Source organism: Rhea americana, unplaced genomic scaffold, assembly GCF_003343005.1.
Source record: "Rhea americana isolate MKP2758 unplaced genomic scaffold, rheAme1 scaffold_96, whole genome shotgun sequence".
In the NCBI taxonomy this organism is placed as follows: domain Eukaryota; kingdom Metazoa; phylum Chordata; class Aves; order Rheiformes; family Rheidae; genus Rhea; species Rhea americana.
Genome location: NW_028187155.1, coordinates 851,882 through 871,163, shown reverse-complemented (window position 1 = coordinate 871,163; position 19,282 = coordinate 851,882). Strand labels below are relative to the sequence as shown.

The following is a 19,282-nucleotide window of genomic DNA, read 5'->3' as shown; positions in this document are numbered from 1 at the left end:
GTTCAGTGAAATTACATTTACACTAAATCAGTCTGAGAGAAGAATGAGGCTCTAGTAGTGCATGTCTGTTACGGTAGTTTTATTTCCATAGGAGCAGATGATTGTTTTAGCCGATGTGTGCCAGGCTGACAGCTGCCCCTGGGTTTCTGTTGCCTGCTGCATTCTGATCGTATAAGAATACAGAGCTGTTGTGCTTTTTAGCTAAGCAAGGATGGATTTGTGAGTAATAGATCCGAGTTTATGCTTGTGGCTGGCTGAGAAGGCATTTATTTTTTTATTATGACTGTATCCAATGTCAACCTAATGCAGGTATTAAACTCTGTAGGGTCTTCTTAGGTTTCTAATGGTTTCACCTTTCCAATAATCTGGTAAAACTGATTAAAAAGTCCAAGCACATTTCTCTTGCAGAAAACAATTTGTAACTCATCTTTTTATGTTCAAGCCCTGTCACATCTGTCGGTTGATTATTCCGATCCCAGTGACAGTCAGTTATGTGATTTTCAATAGACTGTTATTTCCATGTTTTCCTATGTGTCATAAATTTCACTCAGTCAGTGTAGCCAATATAAGAATTTTATTAATTACAGCAAGCAAGATATAGGCAAATATCAGCGCTGGGCGACAGGGGAGTCTCTGCTCTGCCAACTGCCGCACCTAGACAGGCTTCAGTTCCCCTTTTTATTCTTTTTCCTCTTCCCGTTATCTCGTCCTTCTCATATTACTCTGCGCATGTGTGTCCTGTTGTTAGGGGTTCTTTNAAGGGTAGGTTCCTGTGTAACACCATGGGACGTGGCTACTCTGTGTGGGTTTTTTTTTTTTTTTTTTCAGGGCACTTGTTCTCAAATTACCATACCTTGTCATAAATGACTCTCTTACCAAATATTGCCAAACATTTTCCCACAATACATCTTTCTCCTTCTTCCTTCATCTAGTCAAGATCTAAATAGTATTAAATAGCACTTTTCTAAGTTATTTTTAGGATTAATTTCTTTTCTGTTGACATTTACCTTTTTACTGATATGGGTAAAAGATAAGGTGGTTCTGTGACACCTGCGTATATGGAGATGTGAAATCTGCTCTACATCCTGTCAGAGGAACAACAGATTTTTTGCTGCGTGCTTATTTAATATTGTGTTTTCCTGGAGACTTGCAAAGATGTGAGCCTGCCATTGCTGTCATATGCAACATAGTGTATTCCCTCTAACTCACAGAGCACGGTAATTCTGATCATATTGCTTTGCTTTGTCTCCAAAGTACTTATAGTCTAGTTACACAGGTTAATATAGTGAAACACTGTGAAGATTGTTCATGCTATGAAAACATTTATTCATGCACAGAAATAAAGATCCAGGGTTTTGTTGCTTTTTGTTAAGTGAGAAAAAGCTCATTTATGGCTCAAAGGTTGCTATAAGTCTACTGGGCCTTACTTTTTCACATGTGTTGGCATATCGTGGTCCACATACGATTAACGTGGAGAGTACTAATATATCGAAAACCCAGCACTTGCACACAAATGAATAAAATGATAAGCAAATGTTAACAATTAAACTATTCTATGGCGACAGATATTTAATCTGTTCTGTTGGTCTGAAAAGTCTGTGATCCAGGGCTTGGGGTTTTATCCAGCCAATCTTACTTTTTAGTTTTGTTTTGCTAGTGTATTTTTGCTGCCCTCTGCCACCTCCTCTTTTTAAATGATAAAAAGAGTAATATATATATAATACTTAGAGGTAGGTAAAAGGCAGCAGAGAATGGCCCTGAGCCATTCTCTCAATTAGCATGTCTGTGTCCTTAATAGCTAGCCATATACAAATGCAAAATACAGACAATTAATACTATTTAAAATACAAAAGGAATGTTTGCTGTCATATCTTGCCGAAAAGAGAAGCAGGGCTATGGAGTGGCTAATCAGCACTGACTCAGCAACATTCTCAGCAGAAGAGGGAGGAGATTAAATGTCTTGAAAATCCTCCTAATCACCCTTTCTGCTGGTCACAAAGGGTTCTTTTGATGGAGCAAATAGCAGAGACTTTCCAACTAACATTTTTATTACCTATCTTTAGATGGCACCTTTTTTGATTCTACTTTTATTTCCTTTTAAATATGATGTGCTCTTTTATGCCACTTTTATTTCAGTTTACCCTTTTCTCCTTTTAAGAGAAAATTGACTCACTAGAGCAAACAGGAATATAGATTTGAAAGTACTTTAGAGATTTACTGCTTCCTGGTAGCCTCCACTTTCTGTACCATGGAAAGAATATATTGATGCTGGGAGGTAGGAAAGGAGAGTCCTCACACAATCATGGACTAAATTTTAAAGAATGGCATTCTTGCAGCATAGGCAGACTGTAAGATAAGAGCAGCTGTTTTAAGCTCTCAGTATGAACAAGGAACCTGTGTGCTCAGGGAAGTTATTCTATAGATGCCATCACAGGTTTTTGCTCTTTTCACAATGGCCCTTGGAGGTGTACAGATCTTCTTGCTGGGAGCCAGGGTGGGTGTCTGTGTCTACCAAGATTGTGACCTGTATCCAGGGGAAATAATAGTTTCTATGCCCCAAAAGGATATCTGGTTCCTGTGCTGTACCACGTATATATGCTTTTTGCACCTCAGATCAGTGTGATGATAATATCTGTTTAAACATCTGTTACTCATTTGTGCGCAGTTACAAGGAACTTAACTGGTCTTGTGGTTCAAAGAGCCAGATTTGAGTAAGACAGGCAGGTCCAAAAGGGCAGACTTGARCAGACTGTGTGTGGTGAGTGCATACCCTAGGGCAGTACCTGAGGTGCCATGTTCCTTTCTGTTCGTAGTCTCCCTAAATTTTCAGCGGTCTATCATGCTGTCACAGTGCGTACTGCAAGTTTCACTTGGTTGCAGATTTAATACGCATACATGTTTCTCTATGCTTACTAACTCTTTCCATCTCTTTCTCCAGTGAGTTTTCTTCAGCCTTTACTAGCAAACCTAAGATCCCTCGCACTCCTGAAGTGCAGAGTGCCAGCCCTAGAAAGGGAAAGATCCCAAATATTGCTCCCCAGTTCTCTCAGTCTGGACCCCAGCAAATGAGCCGGCCCAGTTCTTCAGGATCATTCACGAGGAGCAGACAGAGTAAGTGAAAAAGTAACTGTTTTAGTTGTCAGTGCTTGGTGTGGGAAAGGAGGGAACTCTGTAATAACTCCAGGAATGAAGTTGTATGCTACAAATGTGCCAGCAGTATATGACGTTGTACTTGTCATCTGCAGAATGCACAACCAGGCAATTATATTCTGCTGAGCACACTGCKCCTATTTCCACACTGTCTTGTGAGAATTTAGAGACATACTTTTTCCTGTCTCTGGGCAGAAAAAAGTAGCCCAGGTTCTCATATGTGTTTGTTTGGGGGGAGACTCCTTGTTTCTGAATAAACTTTGTCTAGATGTCATTAGACTTTGTCCTTTTCTTTAGACACTCATTCATTCCCCTTTATAACTTGTCTAATGTTCTTGAATTTGGATCCCTGGGTGTGTCTGCATTGCAACTGAGTGTAGACCAGATGTCAGGCAGTTTAGAAGATAGGCTCAGGGCAACTTTGTAAGCAGATAGCCAAGGATGGTGTGTAGCTTGTGGCAGTCATTATGCTGGAGGGTGACGTTTAAGAACCATATGGAAATGTCTTTGCCTGAAGAAGAGTAAGCAATAATAATTAGTTGACAGTGGGTTCAGAAGAGGAGGGCCATGACCTGAGGTTGGAGGAAAGAGATGGAAGCTTGCTTTAAGCCACTTAACACAAGCCTGGTAAAGTGGAAATACCACAGTAATTGTGCTTGCAAGTCTTGAGGATGTCTAAGTTGTGTCTTTTCTGGGGAAAAGGATACATTTTTAACTAAAGAGTAAGCTTTTCCTTTAGAATGCAGCTAGGAGTAGCTGGGTTCAAGTACACTTTTGAGTCTAGCATCAATAAAAATGGCAGGAACCATGTGCTGTATATTCTTATTCCAAACATATCACATAGTGATGATTATTTGATCACAATATAAAGCTTTATGTGAGTAACAGGTGAAGTATCAGGTCTTGGTCAGCTCTGTTCTTTAGCTGTAACTGTTACCTTTAAACATTTTGCAAATACAGAGCGGCTCATAGTAGCACCTTGTAAACCTTCCTGAGAAATTTATGACGTATGTGCATATCATTAGCTCCTCTTTACAGATGGGAAAAATGAACTCCAAGGAATTACAACAATCTAGTAAATCAGCAACAGAGCTGCAAAGAGTTTCCTAGGTCTTTTGGCTGTGTTATTCACTTGCTGTTGTTCCACACGGTTGCACTTGCAGAGAGAGAGGGTGGTTTCATTTGGGGAGTACATGTGAGGCAGTGGAAGGGAGTGTCCTGGTGGCTAAGGGAGTTTTCTGGCATCAGGAGTACTTGCTTGAGCCRTCCTGTGCTTAGTGAACATTGCCAGCTCTTTCAGCTCTAGCGTTGCTGCACATGCCCTGTGTTTTACCTCTTGACACTAGTGCTTTCCGTTTCTTGTGATAGGAGTACTGTTCTGACCTGACTGATGGTGGTGTTAACAGCCAAGAGTGTGTCCCTGGTTTCTGTTTCACTTCATTTACAAAAGTGCTAGACCATTAAAAAGGAAAAGCTCTGCTGAAGAATGTTCACACAAAAACTCTTGTCCACGCATTTTAATTTCTCCAGTACAGCTTTATGCTCTTGGATGTCAAAGATGAGACATAAGCATGTTCTTGTAGGGGTTTGGAATAAGTTTCTTTTCCACTGGCACAGCATATAATGTACTTTATTTTGAAATTGCAGTGAAGCAGAGCATGATCAAAGTTCTTTATCACTTCAGTTTCTCTGTTGATTCAGTATATGTAATTTATAAGTCCAGACTCTTACACTTTCTTAATTTTTGACTTTTATTAAATAGGGTTTGTCTTACAATGTACCTCTTAACTTCGCTGTACCCGCGCATCTTAAAGCTGAATGTACAGTGGGCATCACATCTTATGTGTCCATTACATTTTTCTACATAGTTTTCCATTAGGTTTTCCAGGTATTTTTTTTTTAGCTGTCATAGTTTCCACAAAACAGACTTGGTTTTAGCAATCAATTGTTAGTTGTTTAACTCTTGTCTTGCTGCTAAAAAAAAAAAACAATTTACAAAGAAATTGTCTTTCATACACTCTACTTCTGTGTATCATCTGTTGGTGTCTGCTGTCATAGAGCACTTATTAGTTATTCTCCATCTTGCAGGGGCTATTGCACAAATTTCTATGGTTGGAAAAATTGAGAGGCAGGTGTCAAGGACCTGACTTTTAAAGGACTAAAATGGATTTTSAAGTGCTTAAATCCAAATCTAACTCACATTAACTCAAGAGTTAATTCCCAGCTGCCACCTGGGCAGAGAGGCATCTGAAGGCATCTAATGTTTTCCTAGTAAAGCTCTGTGCTTACATCTCTCTCTTTCTTTAGGCAAATACTGTTCCTTTATTTTCCTATCCAACTTTTATAGATGAGCCTGAAGTTGTACTGGAGGCGCAGATATCAGCAATCAATAAGACTCAACAATTCCTGCCTCCCATTTGTCTGCTGCATAAGTATATAGGTTTCTGCATATCAAGAGAAATTCTTTTCCTTTGCAAGACTGGTTTTAGTTTGTGAATTTCTTGGTATTTCTGGAAAAGTACAAGTTTTTATAGCTGCTGGACGTGATGAGATGGGATTGCTTATTTCAGAGAGACATTTTTTAGCTTGCTTTTAATATTGTAGGTGTATTTTCTGGAAACACGTTGCTGCTTTTACATAAACCTAGTTGAACTAGCTGGACTACTCCTCTTGGTACCAGCAAGCTTGTGTGGAATGCCTTAGGAATGCAGAGGAAGCTGCTGCAGGCCTGCCTGGGGCCAGATTCCTGCTAGAGATGTAGCCTGGTGTTGTTCAGGGAGCTATAAGGCTGTACCTTAAAGCAAAACTGAGCTTCTGAAAATAAAACTTGCCRTTCTGAGTCTTTATGCTGGTTTCACTTCCTAGTTGGTACAGGGATGATACTTGATAGTGTAGCTAGAACACAGAATGAGCCTCCAAATCTAAACTTTATTTTAGCTATGCATTATATGCCCCTTGTGGGCATGGATGAATGATTTAATCTACCCTATGCCTTACTCTGTATCTATTTCAATCTTCTCTGCCGTGGTATGGTGAAGTTACATGTACAGCGTATGAAGTTTTGTCTAGGGCATGGTGGTGCTAATATAAATACAAAAATCTCTACCAGGAAAAATGAACAGTATAATCAAGAATGGGTGTCACTGGGCTCTTACATCTCCCTGATCCTCCAGAAATTCTTTAAGTGTCCGTTGACAAGTGGTTGCCACAAATACATTCTGCATTTTTAAGTTGCAATGTCAGTGGTTAAGGTGCCTTTGTGCATGTTCTTCATGGTGTTTGTGTCACTGTACAGGTCCTGTCTTGTTATAAATCATGCTTTCAGCTGACAGACTCTTTCTTGCATCTCTTTTGCAGGCAGCCAGTCCTACAGGAAGTGAGAACAGTTGCTTTCCTCGAGAATCACCTGTCACATTGCTGAAGGACAGAGACAGCTTCCTGTAATGACCTTTACTGGTGACCTACTTGAGAAGAGAGTGGGTTATTAATATTGCACGTGTACGCCTTGCACAGTGATTCAGGAATTATCTGATGGGATGATCTTTTATCATCTCTACACCAGGTTAAAACAAGGGCCTTGTTACAATCCAACGTCTCAGCAGCAGCCCAGCTCTGATATGATAGATGAATGTACTCCCAGTGTCTCCAATAGTTTACGCCTAAGAGACAGARATGATCTGTAGGGCTCAGCACAGGAGTCTGGCCAGGCAACCGTCTTGTTTACATATTGCTTGCTGAAGTAGCCTGTCACTTGCTTTTTGAAAACTATTCCCTTGTGAATGAGCAGGGGGATATCTGTATTCAAAGGATCTGCACTAGGAGTTCTGTGTGAGATGAGATCTGGGTTTGGCCACCACAGACTGGAGAAAAAGTATTTCATCAACTTGTGATTGACCTGAAGCAATTGAAAAATACTGTGCCACTGCCCAAAGCRGAGTACTTGCTCACCTCTGAGGATCTGATGAGGAGCTTTATCTTATCTGCAGCTATTACTCCTATATATTCTTTCTAAGTTGGATTTTTTTTCTTAATTTTGCTTTTTAATGTTTGCAGAACGAATACTCCACTTTTACACTGGAATGGAGGACTTTGTTTCTTCATTCAGAGGAGAAGCTGTAAAAATGTGAACAGACCAGAAACAGCTTTCCCTTACCGTTTGGTTATGGACAATCTCCTTTGATCTTTGTCATGTTTTGTGATATTCTTCACTTCTGAGAAATGTTCTAACTTTATGAAATTTGGACTGATCTTCAGTCATTGTGAAATGCTTTCTAGGCAAGAGAGATCAGAAAGCCCTTCATTAAATAAAGATCCTACAGTTAATTCTGCTAGTGATTTATGAAGCCAAAACTGTTTGTTGTTCTTTCTCTCAACAGTAACAGTGACCAGGAAACACTAAAGTCTTTACTGACCATTGGCTTTTCAATAACATCCCCTCATGTGACACTGCTGCTAGGACAACAGCAGTTTTCCAGAAACACAGTTTGCCTTGGAACTTGTCTGCCACTGGCAGGGGCAAGTGTATTTGTCATAGGTGGACTTCAAAAGCAAATGCTTTAGCAGGTACAAAAAAGGAGAAGTTAAAGTTTTTCTCTTGGAATTTTAGCTCAAGAAACAAACAAGAGGAACACAGTTAAAAGCCGCTCCAAATAGTGCCATTTACTTTGCCCTGGAGGAAAGAGTTGCATGGCCACAAATGATTTCCATAGAACTGGAAGAAAATGGTTGTGCTAAGACCTTGGACTGTACCTGTGGGTGTGCAGCAGCAACCAGGTAGCCAAGGTGATTTCTTCACGTGACACAGTTGCCACGAGGTAGACCAAGATCAGTGACACTGTGTCCGTTTCTTGCACTTTCAAGTCCCTGTAACCCTGTCGAATAATAGACTTCAAATTAGAATCAGGATATTCGGTAGGGCAAGATATCCCTATTTTAAATTCTAGTCATGTTCATGTGAAAGTTATAATTTACTGTTTGGTGTCTTCAGTGTGTCCACAGGCCAAGCATAAAGCAGTCAGAGTGTRAGTGTTGCTTTAACTCCCAAACTGCATAGGACCTAAAGTGATTATAGGCCCTTGATAGCCTCCGTCCTGTAGATCTCCATGATAGACAACGAAATAGCAGAAAATGTCCAACCTGACCTTAGATTCACCTACCTCTTCTCAAAGGTGATAAACACAATTAATGGAAAAATATCCTCTGATTCACAAAAAGGCAGCAATGGAAAGCAGCCATAAAAACTCACCTTGTGGTTTTCCAGTGTAGCCAGCTTTTTTTTTTTTTTTTTTTTTTTTTTTCCAGCAAGTAATATCAATGGCCAAGTTGTTAACACTGAAGTGCTGAGCATGTTCATTTGCATATGTGGACATACAGAATGCCCCAGCAGTTGAGTTTTATTTATTTTATGGCACTGCTAAGTTTCACGTTGGAGCAGACCTGACTGTTAGATGCAGAGCAGCTTTTGAGAAGCGCTGACCTAAAGCAAAACGTAACAAAAAATCCCGAACCGCCAGCTTACTGAGTGTGCCATGAGTTGAGGCCAAAACTGTATCCTTGAAAGTCAGCTAAAGGAAGGTTGATAGGCACCCTGCWGAAGAACTAGTTAAAAAAAAATCTAAAGTAAAATAAATAAATAAATAAATAAACCAAGCATCTTGCAGAACAAGACTGAAAGGAACAAGCTGAAGTGTGTAAGTATATTTGTTTCTTACTCTTGCCTGCTGCAAGGCAGAATTGCATACATATTTTTTTCCATGTTCAACTCTTGGTGTGAATATAGAGCTCAAAAACTGTGAGGCTATTTTTTATATTAATGCTTGAGAAACTTCTGTTTTTCAAATGTTTGGTATGAGAGAACCTGTGTATATGTTTTGAAATAAATTATCAGCTGAGCAACAATTTGAGAGGCCGACAGGGTAACCTGTCCCTCTTTGCTCTGCGTTGTTCACAGAAAGGCCCTGCAATGTCAGTCAGAAGCTTTTGAAGCTAATGAGAAATGTTGATATTGTCCCTGTCAGTCGGACACCACTCTTCAGGGCAGAATGGTCCCTGGATAAAGGTCAGTGACATGTACACAGTAAATTCTGCATCTCACTCTTAAAAGTTGTTAGATGTTTTTTCTATAYACTGTGCAGAGGCTGCAGCTAGATGCAACACTACCCTGGTAAATTCATAATTGGACCAGTGAAAGCTGCCTGTTTGTGACTGTAATTAACCTGTCTCTGATCTTGTTTTCAAGAAGCAAATGTAGTAATTGCATGTATTACATAGACTTGAAAGGAAAGATTTTCCAGGGGCCGAAGTGTTATGTGATTCTGCCATGTTTCTTGCATATAGCTTTTCTATATTTAGTCTAATTTCGTTTATGGATAGGGTAATACATGACATGAACTGCCTAGCTCTGTCTAAATTTGCAAGGAGGGCTCAGTCATTCTGTATGATTGCTTTAAAATCAGCTGGCAATGATTGGGTGAATATATTTCTTAAAGGAAGTCTCTCTGGGGACTTGTGGATTTTTAGGGTGTGCRTTTCACTGCATTTTATTATTGACAGATTCGGTTGCTAAATATTTTATCTCCACCTGAACTGAAAACACAGCTCCCTCCTGTTTGACCTGGCCTGCCTCTGCCGCGTGTTTGCTCAGAAGTGATGCAAAGCAGGCACGAACCATTCATTGTGTTTGGTCTTTCATGAGGAGAACCTAAGCGTGTGGGATGTCACCAGTGACATTGGTTTGGTGTCAGCAGTATTATTTCTTGACGGATATAAATGTGTAGAGCAGGACAAGCAAGGAAATATTCTGCAGATGAAGTGTTCCTGAGCTAGGGAGGGACAAAGGTTGCTTGGTTTGGTTTTGTGCTGTTTTCTTTAAATAAAGTTCACTAGTCTTCATAAATTGTGGAGGTTACAGGGCAGAGACGAAAAGCACTACATTGCGTTGGTACGCATCTTTGAGTAGTAGTAGTAGTAGTAGAAAAGTAAGCAGGCTACCTTCCTCTGAGGTATTTAAGTACGTCTGGACTTTCCTTTTAGCTTGGGGCTCRAGTCCATCTTTGAGCCAAAACTTCCTGGCAGTTTGCACTGTCTTCACGCTTGCTTGCAATCCAGTTCCAGATAGGAACAAGCCACTTCCCAGGAGGAGGGAGCTTGGGGGTTGGAGCAGGGGGATGGGAGGGCTCGGAGGCACCCTTTGCCCAGCAAGAGGTGCTTCACCAAGGCGCACTGGCGTCGAGCCCCAGTCCTGCAAGGCACCTTGGACACTGTGGCATACTGAACCTCTGAAGTGTGTGGGCACAGCTAACAAAGAGCGTACAGATGTAGTCTTACGTACCTCCGCTGACCCCAGGGGGACGTAAGTACCAAAATATCTCTGTGATTAAACCGTGTGGACTTCTGCAGGCCATACTGCACTTTGTAAGAACCTGTGCTTATTTGTGTGGATTGTAAATGGAATGGGGCTCTCAAGGATTTGTTGAAGGGTGAGAAATAACACAACATTTCAGGGCAAACAAAATAAACTTTAAGATCAGGCTGTTCTAGCCAAGCTTTATGGTAATCTACTACTAACAGCAGCAAGAAGCAAACTTCTGGGTGCAGGAGCTGTCCTACTTTATCAGGCCAATAATTTTTCTAGCCTAGCATCTTGTCAGTGGTCAGTATCTGATGTTTCAAAGCAAGGTTTTTCCCATCTCCAGACTTCTTTCTGTCTTGAGGTGAATAGGCATTATATCCAATTACAGGATCATGATCCACACTTCCATTCCTTAAGGATCTGATGATCTCCAAACAACAGKCTGAGTGGCAAACTCCAGGATGTCTAATAAGCCTCTGGAATATGTCCTGCTTTTATTACAAGTTCTCTCAGCAGTTCTGTTCCAAGTTTTCAAGAAATAAGTGCATTAATTTATTGCAATAAAAGTAAAAATAATTTATRTATGCATACAAACTGTAAGAAAAACATTTGAAAGTATGAAATGGTTCATTTTGTGTTTATCTTTGAAATACGGTAAATRCTATTCTGATGACTTGAAGTGCACAGTTTTGGAGCATGTAAATTATTTGGTTCACTTCAGGTGTGAATGACCTAACAATGTATTTATTTTTTTTAAAGAAAGGCTTGGTGTTTCATCTTAAAAGTCTCTAAAAGTTTCCATTTTATTTGTTTTTCTTTTAATGATGCTGAGAGCTAATTTTGCTAAGTAAAAGCATAAACAGGATAAATAAAGAGGACTGGATGGCTGAAACAATAATATTCATCCCACAGATGTTTAAGGTGCTTTATATATTAGACTGTAGCTGCCAGCTGTGAATGTTGAGGCCATCGGGAAATCAGACCACCTACTAAGGGATATTAGTAGGTGAGGACCCTCCCTTTACTGCCCTCAGTGAAAAATTTTGGCCTTTGTAGATCCAGATTGCTTTACACATAGAAAGTTTTCTTTCTCTAAAGAGTGAAAAAGTTGACTTGAAAAAGTTGGTATAAGTGCTGGAAATGGCAGCTCTGTGCCAAGTGATACAGTTTCTCATTTGGTCAGCCATATGCTGGTCTGACTGCCCCAGCCCTCGTCTGAATCCGGTTGACTGTTGGCAGAGGTTGAATGCTTCCTGAGAACAAATCACTTTATTGTTCATGTCTGTTCATGCACTGCCTTTTGGGATCATGCTTCATGTTGGTAGCAAGAAGTTGGGCCATTAGGACCAGATGAATTCTTTGCCAAGCAGCATGTCTCACTGTATTTTTCAGTCTTTTCTCCAACTGCTTTCTCTCTGGATTGAATTTTGAGTTTTATCCCTACAACAGAAGTATAGTCTTTCCTAACAGACTTGGAGATAACTTGTTTTCTTTCGTAACTTGGCAGATCAAGGCTTACATGAAACTGGTTCCTTCCTCTTTTCTCCTCCTCCAAGTGAGCAACCAGGAAGAGAAATGAGGCAGCTGTGGGACTTGAAAGTTGACTGAGTTTTGGTTGAGTTGCTTCTGTTCTGACGTCCTATGTAAGGTGAGCTGTTTGGAGTGTCCACCCTTCCTGTCCTGAGACACTGCACTGAAATTTCCATGCCTGGGAGCTCATAGTCATGAGCCACCCACCTCAAGGTGAGAGAAGTAGCTGCAGTTCCCAAGGGTCCCATCACTCCACAGCAGAACAGCCCAGCCATGCCATAACCATGCCGATGGCTACAGCACACTTAGCTGTCTTGTTTCCTCCTAGAGCCAGGGACCRGGGATATCTGGGTCAGCTGCACCAGAACAGCCTCACAGCTGGCTCCATATGTAGCCCTGCACGGGAGCCACACTGCAACTGTTTGCAAGTCACAGAGTTTGAGCCAGCACAGCTGGTCTCATGGCTCAGTCAACCTCACTGCTTACAAAGTATCTACCACAGGGACATGAGGAGCTTGACTCATAACTAAGGCTTTTAGGCCCTGTCACACACAGCCACAGTAACCACAGGAAGAATTCTGCTTGCTTCTCTCAACCCTCTAAAACTGGTCTGGTTGAGTTTTTCAGTCATACATAACGTAGAGCTGATCTATGGTTTGGAGTCATCTTCTCACTGAAATGTAGGGCCTGAGCACTGCAGAGTACYGTTGCCCATCTGTGCAGAATGGGAGAGAAATACTTTACTTTTGATAAGCTTTCCACATAGATTTAAAAACTTTGAGCAGCTAAGTGCCATAGTTTAAAACCTCAGTGTGCTTTGTATTTCTCTCTAATGCTTCTTATATTGGTGACTCTGAAGATACTGTTGGTGAGGATGCAGGGTTTCCCAATAGCGTGGTGAGTGTTGTAGAAAAGGTATGGGTCTAAGCAATTACAAATCTCCTCGAATGTTATTGGAGTTTTTAAGATTCTCTGAAACCACTATTACAGCAACTAAAGCAGAATCCAGTGCTCAGCGGTTGTATGTTGTTCCCTAAGTCACCCAGAAATGGTAGCAGCAAGGGCAGATTTCATTTTCAGAGTCCCAGGTAGGTGTCTTGGCTGTGAGGTCGTATTGACACATTAGACCTTTTAACCAGAACTGACCTAGATGATCTTATGCCTTTCACATGTCGATAACGCATTTCTGTCTTTGGAGCCCAATCCAGAGAAGAGATTTCCTTGCTGGCAATCATACTATTTTCATAATTTGTTGCTGGTTGAGATGTATATATGTCCTATATTTTAAATGAGCTCAACTTCCACTTCATCGGTTGTGAATAGACAGCTAGTTTTTCCACAAGCCCTCTCTCCTCACTGGGAGTAGTGAATAGCTTGAGCTGTGGTGGAATGCTGATTGTTTTATTCAGATGCCTAAAATGTGGATTTTCAGAAGAATTTGCTTCTCAGCACATGCATAAAAATATGGCCCCTTATCCTGCAGCAGTTGCCTTTTTGATGAGTGTCCTTGTAGTTTCCTGATTCTGCTTCCTTCCCTTTCTGTAGCTTTTTGTTTTGTTTGGATTTTTTGACTCTTTTTTTTTTCCTGCATAGAGAATTATTCCACAGATCTGGATCATGCTTATGTGTTATGGAAGCAGAGAGGACTTTGAAAGGTGCCTGTCCAGGCTGACTGTGCTGTAGGAAAGCTAGCCTAATCCTTGGTGTTTGCTGGCTGTATACCCCTCTCCCTTCACCTGCACCCTAGCACCTGGCTATCTTCCTGCAGCACAGATCTGATCCCAGCAGCGAAGGAGAGCTTTTCTTTCAACTAGAAATACAGGAATCTCCTTCCTTTTGTACTGGACTGATTAAAATCTCTCATTAGCTTTACCTTCAGACGCCAGCACTTTATGCAAAACCCTTTACTAATGAGAACAGTTTAGGGCAAGTCGATCACTGAAGTGTTACATTCATGCAACAAACTGAGACYTCTGTGCTTCATTAGACATCTCTCTCAAACCATACCTGGGCAATGGAAATGGGACACCAGAACTGGGAACACTGTTTGCTTGATGGACTGGCAGAAAATTTTGCCTCTTTCTCATAATACCTGCTGTTGAGTTAGGCAAAGGAATAGGTCACAGGCTGCCTTATCTTTAATGCGAWGCTGACTGGCACTGCCATTTGGCATAGTAACTGGTGTTGCCCACGTGTTTCCTTGAACGACCTTCCTCTGGGCTGTGAGTGTAGTTTGCACTGGGAATACTCTGTCCTGGCTAGAAAATCAAAATCAAACCAGAAAAATTTCCTGCAGAAGTGTGTCCCTGCTTAGGCCTGTTGGGGATGACTCAGGGGGGTGTTATCCCCTGGCTTTGTGAGTGCAAGGCAGTTGGTTTTGTGCTTTACATGAAAGAGGTGTAGCCGTAGCATGCTCAAGTACRATCAAAATAAGATTCAGGAGATGCTCTAGTTCTGCTGAGAGCAGCTAATACGCTAGAGGAACTAGATAGATGGCAGCAGAGGCTGGTGTCAAGCTGACACCCAGTTGCTGAACACAAGTCAGTTACAGAGAAAGTAKAAATCAGTATTTCCATAATATTTTGGGGGATCTGAGAGGAGGTAGCTTTCAACTCTGAAAGGAGCAAGTGGCAGGAGTGTAAGTGTGGGGTCAGTCATCTGCTCCATCTCAAGGGAGTTTCTACTAGGCACCTTTAACCCCCAGCTCAGATAGTAGGGAAGGTTACTTCAAAGTCCTGCGATATTGGCCACCAAGGACATGGGTGTCTTTTTGCTTCTAGTTATGAGGAACTCCAGGGAAGGCTTCTCCCTGTTGCATCACTGATCTGTCAGTCATTTTCTTGTGCATTGGGGCTAGATCAAARTCTGCAAAACTGCACAGGGAGGTGATGTACCCTTCCCACTAGCTCAGCAAAAGAACATTTCTGCAATTGCATTAGATTTTTCAGTTCAGGCTTTCATTGCCTTGTTGTGCCTGTCCTTGTTTTGCTCCTTTCCAACCCTAAGTTATGGAGCAGAATATCAGTTCTTTGACCATGAAGAGCTTTTCTTCCATGTCTTGTCATGATTTTATGTTATAGAGCAGCAAGTCCCCCAAATACTCTGCTGCTCTTCCCAGCTTTCTGTGAAGACCTGTGCCTGAAACAAAGGGGAGACCTAAGAAGTTAAAAGCTTCAGATTTCTAACATAACAGCAAGTCTATATGAAAACTGCACTTCAGCCAGTTTCATTAACCAATGCCATTTTTATGCGTGAATTCTCCTAAAGCAATTCAAATCTAACAGTAGCAGTTTGACTTGAAAACCTGTGTGAGTATATGCACCATTTAATTTCTGTTAGGCTCTTAGCCAGCCAGAAGGTAATATGATAGTCCTGGTACAATGATTGAATCAATATGAAATAACCATTTGAGGTCATTCATGATCATGTAAGAAGTGGGAATGGAAACTTTAACATTACCTTCTTGAACTTCACAAAGGAGCTGAGAAGCACCTTTGTTCCTCTGTGCACGGGTAGTTGTCTCAGATGCAAATATAGTAGCTTAGAAGTGTCTTTGGGGAAAAAACAAACAAACAAACAAAATCCCAAACCTCCTTCTAGTCCTCAGTTTTGCACTTGCCTCAGGCTATGTGTGGAGATCTCATGAGATAGACTAGTGGTGGAGGGGCTGCCTCTTTGAATGTCTCTGGAAGCCAGACAGCTGGGGGCTCAGGAGAGATGTGGGAATGAGCTCTGCAAAGAAGCAGAGTGAGTTTTAGGGACAGTCCTGCTTTAATTTGTATTATTTAATCTAAAGTTCCTGCTTGATGTTGTTAGGGGTGACTCTTGTTATCCCTGAGTGTGGTCGCATGTGTTCTTGTAGCAGGACAAGAAGATGGTTTGTGCAGAATAAAGGTGCAAGGAGTGGCAGGGTGCAATGCAGCTGGATGTAACTAGAGCAGATGTGCTGGGAGACTTGAAAATTTTTACCTTGGAGGCCACAGCCTAAGATTGGCTRCAAAACTAAAAAGTTAACGTAATTAATAACTTATGTTTATTTTCTTTTCCAGTCATGCTTTAGAGCTTGTATTAATGACCCTGAGGGCTAGAAACAGATTTTGTTTGTCAGGACAACTGTCGCCCCTACTTGCGTGGTTCAGAGGGGAAGCTAGGTGGGAGGACAGCTCCTACATCCTGTCCTGTTAGATTCACAGTGAAATTGCAAACATTTTGATCCTATATCTAGATAAACTTGCCCCATGCTGTCCTTGCATGAGCTAAGATCTGTTGATCCCATGTTGCTGGGACTCTGGCTCTCGTGCATTCACTGAGGGTGCAACCCACTCTGCAGGTTGAGACTATATCAATCCAGGGCATATTATTTTCCCTTTGCTATGCTGACCATAAATGAAAGGGTGGAAAATAACAGCACAATACCTGTTTCTTCTCTGCAAGGAGGGGACACAYCTCCATTTTGCTCACAACTTGAATTGCTCTTTCCCCTGCAACAGTCATTTTTATGTGTACAACATCTGGTCAGACTTCTGTTCCTTCAGTGCATTTGTTAGGTATTAGTYAGACAGTTTATTCCTGCACCAAGGAGGGAGTGGGTTAGGGCAGGTTAGAGCTGTCTGGGCTGGCCATGCAGGAACCAGTGACAAACAAAATCTTCATAAATACAGTGTTCATTCTTGTGCCTCTCCCCTCCTTCTGCCTGTATACTGGTTGGTTCCCAAATTATTGAAACATAAAYATAGATATGCCCAAGAAATTTATAGTGCCTCGCTGATATTCCTCTTGCAGGTAATTGGAGATAATTCTGCTGGCAGTGCTGTGACTCGGCCCAAGTCAGAAGTGTCCCTTTAGGCTCTAGGAGTCCTTGGTGTTGGTGTGTATTTAAGCCTTATCTGTTAGCCGTTCTCCTATGTATGGCTGCGATCACCCCCACTTCTGCACTGTAACATCTGGCAGAGCTGCTGTTGCTCTGCTGAGTGGGTCTTGTCCTCCCCTGATTTGTTGTTGKTGGTGGTGGGGATAATAGGGTATGTGTCCCCATCCCTGACCCCTCCCTGCTACCTTGGGCCAAGTCTTCTCATCCTTTTCTGGAGATATGCGAGGCCCACCTGGATGCAACCCTGTCTAACATGYTCTAGGTGACCCTGCTGAGCAGAGAGGTTGGACTAGATGATCTCCAGAGGTCCCTTCCAACCTTACTGATTCTATGATCCTTTGGCTCCCTTCTCCTGATCTCGTAACAGAACTAGTCCATGGTTGAGGGACAGCCAAGGGCAGCCTAGTAGGGAAAAGTTTTGCTGGGCTTTATTTCCTTCTGAGACTGACAGAGCAGCACTTGCTCTCTACTCTGAGGCAGCTCGGCCACATGGGCTCTGCTTTTCCTCACGTTCACCGTTGTGGTGTGCAGGGTGTTGGTGAAGAGCTGCGGTGCTCCCTTTCACTTGGTGCTCACAGACCACTTCCACCAGTCCCAGGGGTCTCTGGCTGGTATTTGCTAGCAGGGTTCTCCATGCACCAGCAGCTTGACTTTCTGGCCAGGAATAGTGTCTTCTGGGTGATCTTTCCCAGTTAAGTACACATTGCAAAACCACCTTCAGCTTTGTTTATGGGTCTGTAAACTGCAAATATCGCTTTATTGTGGCAGTTTCACTGGAGATATGAGCTGAAGAGAAACTTCCAATTATTACCGAAACTTGGAAAACACCTTGAGGGGAGGGTGGTTGTGATGTACATCTCAGCTCTTCAGACACCAAATTCCTCGGGCAGACATTTCCAGATTTCTCCTTTCTTGTCCCTTTTGTTGAAGTGAACAAACAAACCCATGTCCTATGCAGGATCTTTTTATTCTCCCCTGAAAAGAAAGTTGCCTGAGAGAAAGCAGAAAGCTGAGACTTATCAGAGAGTCGTTACAGACCAACGGAGTCTGAATAGGGACTCCCCTCTAAGCCAGCTTTTCTGCTTGTTGTGGTTATTTAAAACAGGTTTGTAGGTTTTCCCTCTTTCTTTGAGACCTGTTCACTAGCCCAGAGCAGGGTTTGATTTGGGCCATGTGCTCTGTAAGTGTAAATCAGTGCAGTTTCAGGATGGTTGATGAACCTGCAATGCTGCCTACTGTATGAGGATCAGCCGTTCTAGTTGGTCTATCTTGTGATTTGCGTCTGCCTCTACTGTAGAAGAGTTGATGTGACTTTTTTCAGGTTGTTTGGAAATTTTGGCAAACTGAAAAATGTTTTGAGAAAAAACAGATATTTTAGAGATAGGAAATACTCAACCTTGTGCACRGGGTTTTCCCCTAGGTTTGCCTCTTGCTGGTATTTTTGCATGTCTGTGAGCATGATGACGCAGCGGGAAAGAGTTCATCTTTTGGTTTGTGCCCTTTGGGGTGCATAAACCTTGCTTGGAGAGACTGTGACAGCCAAAAAGCMCTTGAGTTAGACTGTAGCAAGTGTGTAAAGCCCTGTGCCCCAGAGCCCCAGCCTCTCCTGCAGTATCACACATGGACTTTTCCCTACTCCAGCATCTCACTCTAGCAGTCCTGGAAAGGGGAAGAGATGTGGGATCCAGGCTGGCTGTTTGGGAGCTCCAGATGCTGCTGTGAGAGTGGGGCTTGGGGTTTGAGCAAAAGATGGTGCTCTCTTGCAGTCAGCATGTCTGTGTCCCCCTCTCCACATGGGCTTGGCCCTGAAGAACCCATTCCACCAGCTRATTTTTCAGCAGCTCTTCAGATGTAGCATTTCAGTGTTTTGTGGTGAAGGAGTAGTTTGTATGGGAAGTACCCACCCCTCTGCCAGCCGGGAGCCAGGGAACAGAAGAGTCTGTTCTTAATCCCCCTTCTCCTGAACACTGGACAGAGCCCTGCTGTCTAGAAGGATCAGAGAGAAAGTTTGGTGAAGGTGGAAGAGAGGAAAAGGATCCTGGCAGGTTTTGTGTCTCGGAGCCAAGAATTGTCCCATTAGGAGCTTGTGATCCTTTTTCCTTTCAAATATATGTATTTATTTGTTTTAGACTTCTGGACTTCGCTCAAAGGCACCTGGGCTGTGAGTTTGTATGAGCTGATTGACTTTCTTGCATCTCACCCTGGCCCAGAGCGCACCAGGAAGGGCTTTGACTTCTTTGCTCTAAAAGCCGCTCTCTTTGCAAAGGCGCTGATGTCTCCTCTTGGACAGGATCCTGCCCTGCAAATGGGAGAGGAAGGTGGGGGAGTTGTCCTATTGCTTGAGAAGAAGCGTTGGGGAGGGCTTAGCTTGAGCCGCGCAC

General features: G+C 42.3%; 1 protein-coding gene across 5 annotated transcripts in view; it reads left to right on the top strand.

Annotated features, from left to right (window-relative positions):
- The window catches only part of ARMC9 (armadillo repeat containing 9), a 73,283-nt gene extending 65,805 nt beyond the window's left edge, over positions 1 to 7,478 (top strand). For 4 of the 5 annotated variants that reach the window (XM_085325194.1, XM_085325193.1, XM_085325191.1 and 1 more), the window contains 2 exons: positions 2,939 to 3,111; positions 6,508 to 7,478. In XM_085325194.1, coding sequence (XP_085181320.1) covers positions 2,939 to 3,111; positions 6,508 to 6,530 — 196 coding nt within the window. In that variant the 3' untranslated portion in view covers positions 6,531 to 7,478. The remainder of the gene's footprint in view (positions 1 to 2,938; positions 3,112 to 6,507) is intronic. The other variant, XM_085325195.1, reaches the window with a different exon arrangement.
- The last annotated feature ends 11,804 nt before the right edge of the window (positions 7,479 to 19,282 follow it).